This window comes from Ylistrum balloti, unplaced genomic scaffold (assembly GCF_031769215.1).
Source record: "Ylistrum balloti isolate Yb309-2 unplaced genomic scaffold, AGI_CSIRO_Ybal_v1 Utg370508, whole genome shotgun sequence".
Lineage (NCBI taxonomy): Eukaryota > Metazoa > Mollusca > Bivalvia > Pectinida > Pectinidae > Ylistrum > Ylistrum balloti.
The window spans coordinates 1,436,950-1,452,185 of record NW_026782328.1 but is presented as its reverse complement, the minus strand read 5'-3'; the positions used below and the strand labels follow the sequence as shown (position 1 = coordinate 1,452,185).

The window sequence follows — 15,236 nt, the reverse complement described above, 5'->3', positions numbered from 1 at the left end:
TCAGAAACAATTCTTAAACAGAATTATCACAACTTCTGACCCATTTTAAATTTTTTGTATGAAATGAACAATATTTCATTCTTTCTTATGAAGATGCATAGATCACACCACTGAGTTTAAGTTTGTGTTGGGTTTGTGTCTTATAAACAAGCACATGACAAAGGTTCTTCAATCAAGATATAATAATCTCACCACTTTATGAAGGTTTCTTTACATCAAATTTGATAAAATACATCCCATCAGTGCGAATGAACTGTTCGCAGAGAAAAAAAATCTTTCTGTAAGTTCAGTTCTGAGGCCCCAAACATTGTACTACAATGCAATTTAACTTCACTTACATTTGAACAAGTTTAAATCTAATAATGAAGTAAATATTTGAAAGATTACTTACAACTAAAGTCATTAAAATTTGCAGAAATTAGGATGAAAAGATTAACTTTGAATTTAAAATAAAACCTGTAGCTTCTCCCCCTTGCAGCTGTAATGAAATTGTTACCGACTTCACAAAATCTCTAAAACAATTGTTTCTAGAAATCATTTTCATGGTTTCCTCACAAAATCTAATAAAAACAGAAACAAATGCTGTTACACAACAGTTAAAAACAAGACACAGCCTGAAATTTATCAGAAATATTAGATAATCTATAATCATGTCAATTGAATATTTTTCTCTGAATTTAGCTCAATGAATTTGCATGATGTCTCAAAGACTAATCATATTATCAAAGTTCTATCCATTACTTTATATTTCTCGGACACATTCACACTTCACCAGCATGCTCTCCTCTAAGACTGTAACACAACATGTATTTGAGCAGAATCGTTAAGTCATTATCTGCTAGGAGCCCTTGCCTGTTGATGCACTAAAAGGAGGGGGCAGTCTACTGAATCCGGGTCGGACCTGCTGACCCTCATAAACTGCCTGAGACGGTGGTGCCGCAGGCCTGACACCAGTCGGTGCGGAATGTGGTGACCCCATCACTTGATGGTACTGTTGTGTCATGTCCTGTTTCAACTCACTGGGTAACACGCGCTGGGAGCCCACACCAAACTTCAGATTGGCTGCAATGTCATTAACATGCTGAAAAGACCCTGTATTGTGTAGAGGAAAACCATTTTGGAAGCTGATCACATTGGCTAGATTAGCTGGCCAGGCGGTGGTGATATGACCACCAGGGTGGGTAGTTTGCTGAGGAGAGGAGCTGATTTGATGCCCTTTATCTGAAGTGACCAGTACACTCTGAAGGTTATCAATACCAAGATGGTTGCCCACAGAGTTCATATTGGGTGTACGGATGCTAGACACATTCGACACCGACACAATTTGCTGTAGAGGTATATTGGGCATGCTCCTCTGCATGGAGTCATGAGACTGAGACTGTTGCTGTAGAAACACCTGTTGTTGCTGATGTGAGTTGGATTGCCCAGGAAGTCCCTGTCCTGCAGTAAAATTTGGCAGTGTATTCTGATGACTGATAAATGACTGGGGCAGGTTTGTCACCATTGGCGCCCCTTGTAAATCCATTGTCGGATGTGGGAATCGTTGTTGCTGGCTGGCATTCTGTGTGTTCACAACAGTAGAATTCAATGCAACCAACCCCTCTCTATTATTGACTAATGTTCGTCGGTCCACTTTGGGGTTAAAGCCTGTGGTCTGGTACATACTTGTAGCACTACTAACTGTAACTCTAACTCCACCCTGAACAGACCCAGCATTCCTGTTCACCATTACCACATTATCTGGTAACGTCCGATTCATATCATGATCATTTAGACCACCATCCAGCGTTATTCCATTGCACAATTCCCCAGTTGCTGTAGATGAAGCAGGAACAGGAGGTGTAGGAGCAGCATTGTTCACAGGGGCCATGTTGTTTACAGACGTCCCAAGCAGTGATGCTGCAATCTGTTTGAGCTGTTCATCATCTAATTCCATACTCCCATTGGTGAGTGTTTCTAGAGCCTGCTGTGCCACACTGATGTCAATGTTGGCCTCAGCAATGTGACGTTCCAACTCTGCAACATCCTCATGAGTAGGCATCATCGCATCGCCATTCTTTCCTACAATGTATAGGTAAATATACATTAACTGAAGGGGTGGCTGAGATAGAGCCAGTATTTTGTTTTCACCACAAAAATGTGCCTTTGTTTATATGTCAGAACATGTATATTTAATGTCAGACCAAAAAAGGGTCATTTTAAGAAATATATGAGACCTTGATTAATTTTGTAGAGAAATTCCATGATACAAGATTAATGAACCTTATTAAATTTTAATCCCATAATTAGCTATCTGTAACTTCACCAAAATTGAAAAAATTTATACAATATAATTGCTACAAATTTCTCAGAACTGAAATCAAGATCATCGATTTAAATTATTGAAGTTTTATTCAAAGAAACCATTAATTAAACCTTTTAAAAATTATCAGAATGGAAATGTGAATCCACATGAACATACGATATCGATGCAATGATATAGGTTCTCAAAGCTTGAAAAGAAACATTTGTGCAGATGATAAATTTCAGACAATGAAATATTTATCAAAAAATAACATTCAAGGTGACTAGTTTTACCTGAAAACAGATCAAAAGTTTCATCAGGAATTTTGTTGAACACATCTTGGAAGTCGGTCTCCTCAAGTAAGCGAGATGCCTGCTCAAGAGGTAGCTCGAGGCCTTTCTCCATATCTGAATAGTGAAATTGAATGAATATTAGCTAGCTGATATTCAAATTAATCTAATACATGTTTATCTACTCTGCAATATCATCAATTTTCCTTGTTTACCTGATTTGAATTTGATATCAAGAAAAGGAATGGAATATAAGTGAAAAGGTATTTTTTTCATGTGCAAAAGTAAATTGCGAATAAAGATTCAAAATGGGGTAATACATTACATACAATATCTACTTTTAAAATTACCATATTTTTCGGGTTATACACTGCAGAGCCGATTTTTATCAATTTTTACAATTTGGTCCACATATAAGCCACACTGGAATATAAGCCACACCCTCTCTTATTAAGTGGTAACAGTTATGTTGACCAAAGATCATCAACGAAACATTTAGTAAAGTTTGCAAATGAATTATACACTGATAATCTTTTATTTTATTGATCTATTTAAAAAAAAGTAAAATAGCAAATATCAAACGTATTTGGCTTGGGTGCCTTCACAGGTTGTATATGCACAGATATAGGGCCTGATGTTACCTACCGTTTACTAAACAATCTCTCAATTGGTGTCTGTACTGTTAAATATTAATGAAGGCCCTTGCATGCTGACCAAATTCCCATAGTCCCATATTATTCCTTTTTGACATAAACATGAAGCCATTCATATCGTAAACAAGCATGGCGGTTGTTCTACAATTTGACCTATAACCTGATGACCTAGATGTAAAAACTTTTGCCCTTTTTAACGGCTTTTGTAAACTTCTGCTATGGTTTTGAAGAGGTCGCAAAAGTCCAGAAGATATTCCTATGATTCATGATAAAGGTATGATTAATCAAATAAACAAAAATGTTATTTTTTATTTCAATCTTCAAATCATCCTGTTTACGATTGCAAATGATGGTTCTAGACAATCTGTTTCAGTCACAAACACATGATAGGTAGGTACTTGTAAAAAAAAACTCATGAGGAAAAGGTGTGGCTTATAATCCAAAAAATACGGTGAATGAAATAAAACAGTGGTTTCAGTAACTTTTCTATGTTACTGTATATAATATGGGTTTGATTTCAACTTAAATCATAATGTTATAAAACAAACAGACAGTATTGAGATGATAAAAAAAAATTCAGTGGAGAGTTCTTAAAGGAGATACTCCCCTCTAAGTCAAACTGGCAGATACCCGACTAATTTAACTCCTATCTCCCAAACAGTTCTCCATCCTTCAATTTAATTTGGTTTGGAGACGTAAGCCTGTTTCTTCTTCACTATTAAATGAATCTTGTGTTTTCTATCACACTGTCAAGATGAGAAATTTGTTGGACAGGGCAGACTAAATTGGTATATAGGATAAACTTCTGTTTCAGGACTGATAGTTTTGTCTCCCTTTTTACTGGTTTTGCTGGCAAATTTTGGATTAAAACCCATAATATCTTTCCATGACCTTAAATTTCAAACAAATCAGTGCCAACAGAGAATATGATTGACGGAATTTGAGGATGTAGTGTAAATCATTTGTGTTTGTGATAAAAATGAATCACATGCAATATTTTGGGAGAAAAGATATTTGTAATTAATCATTTAAGTCATGTTATCTGAACATGTTGTCCTGACAAGATATACAGCATGAGAATTTCTTTCTCTTGCTGTAATCCTTTTAAGAATCTAGCCTATATTATTTACCTAATGCAGTAAGGGCAGCCTCTGGCAGTTCAGTCAGACTTGGTCTGTCTGATGTTTCCTTTGGCAGAGGCGATTCTACAGATTCCACAGTTTTACTGACTTCTGTACTCTCTTCTGCCACTTTGTCTGGCAGTGCATCAGACTCCGATACCTCATTAAACGTCTCTGTCTCAGAGCCAGTCTGGCTCAAATCTGGATTGGACATTCCTGACATGTCCGCATCAGAGATGTTTCCCTTTTCCTCAGACTCTAACAGACTTGGATCAATAGCAGGCATTTCTACAAAAGTGAACATCACAAATATAGGACATGTACAAAGCCTATGTGATTAGGCAAAAATGTATTGAATTCTAGTTGTTACAGAAAATAAATGATTAATTACTGATTTCGTCTTTTTGCAATGCAAGGTTATTGGCTTTTGTGGGCAGGTATTGACTGTTACATCACATGTTTGTAAGAGCAACCTCAAGGGAAAACAATTTTCTCACACTTATTGATGTAACATTCAATACCTTCTCATAAGAGCAGATAACTCTGAAATACAAAAAGAAAAACGGCTCCAAAAACATACTGTAGATAACAAAATTATTGAAAACTGGAAATGAAAATAATCTTTTTTCAGACTATAAAGAAACAAGGTATTAGAAACTTTCTGTAGGAGGCTACAATATGCTTGTGTTAGTATCGTTGTGATAGTAGAGAAGTGATGCTGACTTTGGTCGCTTTCAACCAAACTGAAATAGTTCAGGTCATCTGGAATTAGCCCATTATATACTGACACACATAAACCGAATGTTGAAACTGTTATATGTAAAGCTCAAAATTCACACTTTCGTAATTTCGAGTCAGACATAAACCAATGACCTTAAAATAAGATACCATCCATTGAACTTTTACTTAATAGCATAACACTTCCAGAAATATATGCTAAAATGTATGATATTCAGCAAGTTAGTTTTGGACAGGTACAGCTGGACCATTCTTTTTACACCTGCTGAATATTCCACAGTCCAGCCTCAGTCCCGATCAGTGGTGTACCTGATCTTTTTCTTGCAGGTTCAACTGTCCTTTTTAACCACTTACATGAAAAAAGACCTTTATACTGCCATCACATTGAAATATAATGTCAAAGATAACTGGCTGAACACTATCCAGACACAATTATACAAACTTTAAGTAAGAAGTAGTAGCTACCATTTTCCAAGAGTTAAAGCCAGGGGATGGAATAAAGTTACAGGTGTGAACTGACAGCTGTAGCTGTGAGGGTGTGTTAAGTGTGAATTAACAGTGGTAAATATGAAGCAGTGTCAAATATGAACTGACTGCAGTAGATGACAAATGCTATTTAACGTATGTATTCTTTTATGGTTTTGTAATAGAAGCAAAATGAAAATCGCTGACAAGCCTTTGTAAATTATGTAATTGACAAAAGTAGTCTGACATCACATTAGTTTTAAACAGTATATCAGAGCTAATTCACAAGAAATGCATCAGTGGAATAAAAGGCAGCATCACAAAAATCAGCCTTAGATCGTATCAAAACATCATGTGCATTCAGTGACATTTCCTAGAAATAACTACAGTAGAAATGTATTAATGGACTATGGAAGGCACCTTTGATTCAATGACCTATGCACCATTTACCAAATACATCCACTTTTCACAATTTCCGTATTAAATGTTGATAATTTTACATAAGTTTTACAGGAAATAATCTGTTGTGCTTCACTATTTTAAGGTACCTGTAAATGTCTAAAGTTAATGTCTTAAAAGGAATTGAACTTAAAAACTTTTTCTGGTTCTCCAAAAGTACTGTCAGCATGATACCAAAGCGCTTGTATTTGAGCTGTTACACACTTCAAGTTATGCTTCACGAGATAAATAGCTGAAAAATCATGTGATTTGATGATATTATTTTCATCTACACTTTTGGTACATATCTAAAATTATTTCATTTCACATGCAATTTTCTGATGTTAAAAAATGGGCTATGACACAGTTTTAATGCACGTCACTTTTAAGAAAATCTTGAATGAATTGAAATTCCTTTTAATGAGTTTTGAAATTGAAACCTTAACAGTTTCAACGATATAAATAAATGAAATTTTCTCATTATTCTCTATCCATCCCACTGATGTAGGTGTTTGTTTGATGTAAAAAAGACTTCCTCAATGAACAGGTGTTCAAACAACATTCCGCTTCAGTTTATACCACGTTTTAATTTGAAAACAATTGTACTTGTACAAGCATGTGTTCATTGATTTGACAAATATTACTGAAAATAAACTACTAAGAATGCATCAGTAATATAAAGACGACATCACAGAAGTCAGCCTTAGATCGTATCATAACATCATGTGCATTCAATTATTTATTTAGTATTTAAAACAATAGCATTAATAAAAAACATGTCATTGACAATAAACATATACAGAACTTACCTGTCAAACCAGTTGGTTCAGATGGTGGAGACGGTTTTTGTGGACGGATATTTTTCCTCTGATTCTTCTTCTTTTTGCCTTTCTTTGGTGGCCTTGTTAGAGCAGATGGCTTTGTCTTTTTCCTCGGCCGTTTTGGTTTAAATTCAGTATCTCCATCCAAATACGTGTCCTGTAGGTAGTTAGAGGAATCAATATCTACGAGATTCAAATCTTGTACAATAGGAAAGACTACTATTAGAAAATATTAAGTCCAATCGCTTTTAAAACATTGAACAAGAATCTACAAACCAGATTTCCATATTCCTTGTGTTTGATTTGTATTAGTAAGCAACTGAAACATGAAGGTTTAACATCACAGAAAATGAATAATATCTTTGTGTTATTTGAAAAGGTTCCTGGTGATGGAATTTCAAAAGTTACCACCTTTTCAGATAGAAGTTTAAGATTGTATTTAACAATTATTAGAGAATCACAGAAATCTCAACAGATATAAAAAAGAAATAATGTCTTTCAAACATATAAAGGTTTACCAAAAAAAAAAAAAAAAAGCCACTAAAGTCTTGGATGTCTATTTCTATGGTATTCATAAACCCACTTACAGCTTTGAGACCATGCTCCATACAAAGTGGGAGTTCATGTTTGAAGTCATTGACAGGAACACAACACTGGGTGTTGTCAGCAAACTTTGCTGTGCAGTAGTCAAACAATTGTTGATCGACATTATACATAATATCTGAAGTTTGGAGTCAAGGGAAAATTAACACTCATGCAAATTTACAGCATTCACCATTTCAGTACACCATGATGTTCAAACATGCCTAGAATAACCTTAAAATCAGAAAGTGACTTCATGCTATATTATCATCAAGCAAAACTTTAGATTACCTAAATCAAGCAATCTGCCATTCAAATTTGTACCCATATCTATACTGAATAAGTACTTCAAAGAATCTTGCATTTCCAAAAATATCAATGCTGTCTTCAAATTAATATCAACATCAACATCAACAAAGATATGATGCAACAGTGCCTCTATCTTAAACTGACAGTCATGTGAATGGAATCAGTGATGATAGCAGATAATTTCTTTCAATATATATCACTTCAACAACATTTTGAGGGACCGAACCAAACAATATTTCTGAGGATTTGGATCAGCTGGTTATAAATGAGATATTTCTATGATTACAAGATTTCTCTGACAGATCAGCTAATAAATGTCAACAGGTATCTAAGATCTCAAATTTATCTAAAAACTCTCTGTAAAGGGTTCAGATATCAGTTAGATCACAGATATACACATATTTCTTCCAAATTGTGTAAAAATTCTTAAATCTTGTTCTGTTAAGCAAGTTGATAAAAGGATACGTTTCAAACAGTGGTTGGCATAGGGTAAGACATCATTTTCACACTGGACCTCCTCGTCATTCTTATGGCAGCACTGTCTCTCCACAAGTCCTCTCACTTTGTATCTACAAATGTAAAATATACTGCATCAAATGATTGCAATGGTAGTTGTTGCTTATCTTAAAATTACATAATCTTGAAGTGTACATTATTCTGTTACTTTTTTCAAAAACCTTTGTGATGAAAATTAGAGATTTTTTTTCATCTGAAGACAAATATATAAACAAAGGGTGATCAAGCATTCCTCATGTGGAACTTAACAGTAGTGTCCTCGGCTGGATCCATATAGGATTCAATAAAGTAGTGTCCTCAGGTGGGTCCATATAAGACTGGAAATACAAGTCATCAATGGGCACACAGCTTCAAATTTCCTTGGGGATGAGACAGAGATCAGTTGTTAATCTCTTATGTCCAGCAATGCTATTAAGTTATGGGATGGTCATTTCAATGGCTTCAGAGATATAATCTGTCCTGGGGTAGGACCAGACCCCAGGACAAATTACAAGTCATGATTGTCTTCTGATGCTCAGTAATGCTACATTTATTTAGTGGGGATCACAACTGTTTCAAAGAACCAAAGATCGAAATGAATAGTTGATGCTGCAAAGCAACGATGTGAAAATGAACCAAATCTACTTGGCAGTTACATTTTCCCTTTTGGGCCCTGGCCATCTGGCCCCAGGGGGCTGAAACCTATGCTTTATTCAAAACTTTCTGATTTCACTTAGCCCAAGCATACTTCTGACCCAGTATGATCAATATCCTGCAATTCCTGGAGAAGAAGATATATTTTACAGAAATTGATAGATTTTCCCTGATGGGCTCACACCCCTGGATTACCAAACCTCTGGGCCAGGTGAGCTAAAAACCAAATACACCAATCAGTGGGGCTTACTCATCAGTTTTTCTTATCACAAAAGCCCCTCATCAGTTTTTCTCATCACAAATGTATCCTTAAGTTTCATAAAAAAAATATATCAGTTTCTATCATCCATCTTTTCTATTATCAGAACCTCATGCAACATTTTTGTTCTATCATTAACTTACATATCGACTGGTGGGGTTTCATAGCAATTTATTTCATGTAAAGCTTTCACAGCAGATCTGGATTCCTCACGAGCGGCTTCTATCAGACCCAGGGTTGCAGTCTTCTGTCGCAGTCGCTCTGAGGTATTGGCACGGTAAGATTTGCGGGATTGGAAACATCTACGTCTCAACCTCGCGCGAATTAAAGCTAGCTTTGCTGTTCTCAGAGAATCATCTTGGCTGTTAAACAGAAATCAAAATAACATTAATGTTCACTTAATATGTATATATTACACAAATGGAGTAAAGTTGTCAAAGGTGTTTGCATAGATAACCTTTTACATTAACAAATGATGAAACAATTTCAAAATCAAATGAACCCAAGCAACTGTAAAACCATTTTTCCTTGTTTGGTCTCTTTTTGAAGCTGGTGGCTACACCATTGAACTGGGGAGCATGTTACACTCTATCAGGAGCAATTTGGATAAAAGTGTTTTGTCATTACAGAAAGAGCTGTGATCCCAGCTTCCAAAGAAACATGAACTGTCCTTCGTATATAACAAACCACACATCTCAGATCTTCACCTGAGGTAGCATTAGTCTAACAACTCAGCTTTCTAGGCCTAACACTACAGTTTTAATGTTACATCACACTGATCATATATTACAAGGTTCATACATGAATATCTCTTTGAAATTTAAAGCCTTTTAATGCTGTACAAACACTCTATCAAGTAGATCTGCCTCAATCAGATAAATGCATATTTTACACTGGCTGGACTTACTCATCATCATCCTCATTTGCTTCCTCGTCAGATGATACTGTAAACCACTCTGGTTGCCATGGCAACAAATCATCATTTTCATCATCACTAGCCTCCTCGTCTGAACTTCTTATATCTAGAAGGATGATTGACAGATGAACTATCATTAATATATATAGGATTTACTTCAGTATAGTTAGATTTACTAGCATACTTGCATGATGGAAATCAAAACACTTTTAAATTACATTCAAAAAGACTAGTGCAAATAAGACTAATTCATTTTTATGTCTTGGGATGGGTATTTTTCACATCTATACTTGTAAAGGTCTAACAGTGTATTTTCAATTAACTGATAAACAATGAATTGTTGATATTGTTCTATCAATATGAAGAAATTAATTCACTTGTTGAAGCAAAAATCAATGTAAAACACCACATACAAATAGTATTTCCATCAAGTAAAGTCATAATTAACGATTGAAAAATAAGGCTTTTCCCTATGAATTACATAAACTCATATGAGAAAATTTCTTGGCAGTGATGAACAATAATAAGTAATGCTACATATTTTGAGGTGATGGCAATCTCTTGAGCAGATTGTTTTTTATAATTGTATAATTCACACTAAATGGACTTATTTTGTACCAACCTGAACCAAGAAAGCTGTGGTTCTGCATTTTCCATCTGACATAGTTCAAATAGTACTGGATAGCTGCCTTCTTTTCGTGGAGCCTCTTAGACACATCTGCTTCAGGTAGTACATGTTTGAGCGAGTGAGGTTTCATCAAAGCCTCTGGAGAAAATAACTTGGATATCACAGGAGCACTTATAGACCACGTCTTAGGCTTGGACTTTGATCTCTTTGTAACTGTTGGGGGTTTAGGAGTAGCACATACTGTAGAGGAGTAAGGGGGAGGTGGGGGAAGCTCTCTTGCTTGCCCAGTTTGTAACACTGCCTCTGGATGTACAGAAGATGAATTTACTGTCACTGTTGGTGACATGAACATACTTGTTGACACAGTTGGTAACGTCACTGATGGAGCAATTGTCATGGAAACACTTGCTGGATACTTTCTGTAGGGAGGTGGAGGAGGGGGTAAAGGCTGTGCATTCATTGGAGGAGGCTGTACCTCCCTTTGAGGAGGGAGGTGAGGATGGGAAGGATGGGAGGGATGGTGGTGAGGATATAGGTGTGGAGATGGCATGGATACTGGAGTTGGTGTAACCATATTGTTTAACTGATGATGATGCTGAGAATGGGAAGAAAGACTTTGCAGAGGTAGTGTGCTTGTAGGAATTGGGAAGTGATCTGAAGGTTCTTGCTGTAGGTTGTGCAACACTGGCCCAACTTTCTCCATGTGTGGTATTGGGGGAGCATGATGCACCCGTGAGTAGTGTGGCGGTAGGTGGTCTGCCCTAGGCATTCCTGGGAGATTCTCTGCAAGCATACCATGGGGTATTCCCTCTGGTGGGAGAGTTCGAGTTGGAGGAGGAATCCCTGGGCCAGGAAGCATCTGTTGTGGCATCATCATGAAGGGAGTCTGTGATGAACGTTTCATGTCATGTGTGGGTGATGGCAGCAGATGGGATGGGCCCATACGATTGTGTGAATGTCCAGGTAAAATATTACCATTTGAGCTAAGTGGACTCAAACCATCATGATCACTGTTAGGCGTTTTGTCCCCCATGTCACCGTGGTCAGAGTGATTGGGGGTGCCAATATTGTGTGATAAGCTGATACTGTTAGGAACACAGTTGTTGAAGCCATGTGATGGCGACTGAGACTGGGATGACGATTCTTGATTTTTCTTCATTTTGTCTTTGATTCGATTTTGTGCTATCTTTGACTGGAGAATATTCATAGTTCTTGAACTACGCTCTTTGCCTTTCTCCTTACCTTTCACAATATCAAACTTTGGTTTTATTTTTTCTAGTTTCTCAGCCAGTTCTGGGTAAAGCTTTGCTATTGATGAAACACCCCCTTGATCAACACCTCCTCCAGGAGATTTGCCCCCACTAGAGTTGGGTGTTGTCACTGCAAGTGTCTCTACATTGGCTGAGGATGACAAGGGACTGCTGTTGACCTTTGTTGCAGATTCATTACCAGTATCAGGGAAGGCATATGGATCCTCAGGGTCATCTAAACCAGAATTGTCTTTGTTCATGTGCAGTTTTGACATATGAAGTCTTCGATTTTCAAACCTCGGTTTGACACGATTTTTATTAAACACAGTTTTGTTTTCAAGAGGTACTGGAGTTAATGTAATCTCGTTAACAACTGGTTTTTCTGTCTCCTTTTCTTTCTCTTTTTCTTTTTTCTTCCTTTCCTTCCTTGGAAGCATACCAAGTACCTGCATGTGATTGTTACAATACCTGAAAAAACAAAGAGAGAACATTGAAATGAGTATTGAGTTCCTCCTAGTATTTATTCTATATTATCTAGTAGTTTTAGCACTGAGGGTATAAATCATTCTTGTAAAATAAAGAAAGGCAAAAATTTAGAATAAGATACTGAATCTACAGCCAAATATTGTACTAAACTTGGGACTCATGGCCAGTGATGCTAAGGGCCTAAATTGACACCTATAACTCTATAATTAAATTGATGTATCTAATACTTCGAAAAAAATGTCAAGTACATTTGTATATTCTAAATAAATACTTCAAAGAAAAAAGGTTCTGTTCATGATAAATATATACTTGTAAACCTAACAGTGACCGAAGAAAATAGCTGTCAAACCAGTGCACTCAGATCAGATACCATAGACCAGCATGTTTAACATTTTTCTTTTTGTTCAATACAGAAACCTTATTCTACATATCATCTAATACTTTTTACTTTTGGTATAAAATAAGCTTGAAATTTCAAAATTTCTTCTTCCCCCCCTCCCCCCTTAGAAATGAAAGGAAATCTACATTTTCCTACTCCTACTATATATTGCAAGGTGGTGTATGGACCTAAGAAAATTTAAGAGGAAAAAAAACATGTTTTGAATTTATTCAACACTCACGGTCTGTCTTCATGTTCAGGTATTGCCTGTGTGCAGTTCTGCTTGCTAGACTTGGCCATATAGGCACATCTCTTGAAGGGAGCTGTTGGGTCCTCCAGGATGTGTCGTACACAGAAAGCATAGCCATTGAGTCGATGCTGGTTACAGACCTTAGAACTAAATGAGCACAAGGGCTTCTTGTCCGATGAGGAATAGTGGATATTTTTCCCCTCATACATCTCCAAAAAGGAGCAGTGTACAGGACACTGACAAACCTGCAAAGTAAAAAAACAGGATATGTTTACTTCTTTACATCAAAACTTTAAAGCTCCCAAGTTACCATGTGTACAAGTAATTAACTTCTGATTTACTTCAAAACCATAGTGCAGGCAACTGTGTTTCATATATATATGTGTGCCATGCTGTTAATGATAGTGTATTTATCATAGATTTGAAATTTATGAGAAGTATACACACTCAAATTTATGAAAAGTCATACTTCTTTCATCTGATCTCTGTAAGAAATCATAATGGTCTATTCATTTACTTTTTTGATAATACTACAATAAACTTAGTGAATCAATATTTGACATCATTCACTATTTTTGTTTTGGTTTTGTTTTTTCACAAATTATACATACATATTATTCTATGTTATATGTGATTTTCATCACACCGCAATAGTTAAAAATTACAAATGTATTAATCCTAAGTCAGTATACCCTCCTTGGGAAAACATAACAATTTACAGCAGTTTAGCTTTGATGCGTTCACTACACAATAATTAAAACTATTTACCTTCACAACATACTGCATGGACAACATTATTAATTCAATTGTTAACATCACTACCATAACAGCTTTTCAATGTCACATGATACAAACTTGCATTACAAAGTAATTTACACATATACGTGCCTTCAACTTACATATTTCTAGCACATCAAAGTAAGTATATAAAATTTAGCTTCCTCTCATTTACAATATTGCACAGAAAATAACTTGATTTAAACGACAGTAATTGCATACTTAATTAATCATGTTTTATAGCTGTTTGAAAATGATATTTCCTTATAAATGTAGCTCTATAAGATTAGCCCTCGGGCCTTTTCATTGTAATAAACTAATGTGTACGTTATGATGGCATGAAATTGAATTGAATTTTTATTATGTAATTAGTATTGGGTCTAAACAATGGAAAATACATTAAACCCATATAAAAATCTTTGCTTAAATTTCACCCAGAATACAAGATCCACTGGTTCTAAATACTTAATCAGCTGTGTTTATTTGAATATGGCCACAACATTCATACCAGTGTCTATCGAAGTATTTAGAAATAGGACACTAAAACAGCTATAGTTCAAAAAGTCTTCTATACTTCTGACCTTTAGGTATCTAGATCCACGTTATTTTTGGCATAGTTGTACTATAACGTAATCTAACCCTCATAAGCAAGTATAAAAAACTATCTCAAAAATATTTTGCTAAAATGGTTTGTCTAATGGAGTACCTACACTCTAATATTTTGATGCTGAAAGCAGAAACCAATAATAATTTTGTTTGGCCTAATTCAATTTAATTTTCCTTAGAGGAAAATAATTATCAATAAATCCATTAAGGAAGTTTTTGAAGTGTATTAACTCATTTATGTATATAAATTACTATTCAACATTCAGATTCTACCAACAATCAGGCCGAATTATTAATCTATAAAATTAATCAAGACAGAAATGGAAATGGAAATGAATTAAATTTGGCACTCCTTGCACTGGCTGTGTTGAATAGTGACTAATCTATAATGATAACTGGAATGATGTACACACTTCATTCACCACAGGTGGAGTAATTTATTATCCTAACGTAACACCAACATAACTGACTAATAATGATTGTTTATTACTGTAACCAGATACCAATAACTTAATGGGTCATATCCATCTAAGAACAAGCTATTGCGGATAAATGATGAGTGGCCCTCAGACACCATTTTTCCTTATATAGTACCTCATATTTGGATTACTTTCTAAATTAATACAGAGGCAGGAGGATAAAACTTTTTTTTTTTTTTTACTTTTCTGCTTCGAAACATCAGCTGTATGTCACAATGAGATACAACGACCATTATTTTGAAAAGACATAACAAAAATAAGATTTTAAGTCACTTTGCATCTGTAGATGTTCTGGAGCAAGTGAGTGTTTACTCTGTATTCAGGAAAGTTCCTGGGAGCTGAGAGTAATAGGTCAG

The 15,236-nt window shown here is 35.6% G+C and overlaps 1 protein-coding gene across 1 annotated transcript; it reads right to left on the bottom strand.

Moving 5' to 3' along the window:
- Positions 1 to 676: 676 nt before the first annotated feature.
- LOC132555587 (INO80 complex subunit D-like) lies at positions 677 to 13,227 on the bottom strand. The gene is made up of 10 exons (XM_060219931.1): positions 13,010 to 13,227; positions 10,648 to 12,371; positions 10,017 to 10,131; positions 9,253 to 9,471; positions 8,167 to 8,270; positions 7,398 to 7,531; positions 6,799 to 6,967; positions 4,358 to 4,636; positions 2,578 to 2,691; positions 677 to 2,061 (listed from the first exon to the last, which is right to left on the bottom strand). The coding sequence occupies exons 1-10, from the start codon at positions 13,225 to 13,227 to the stop codon at positions 839 to 841; spliced, it is 4,299 nt and encodes a 1,432-aa protein (XP_060075914.1). The 3' UTR covers positions 677 to 838.
- Positions 13,228 to 15,236: the final 2,009 nt, after the last annotated feature.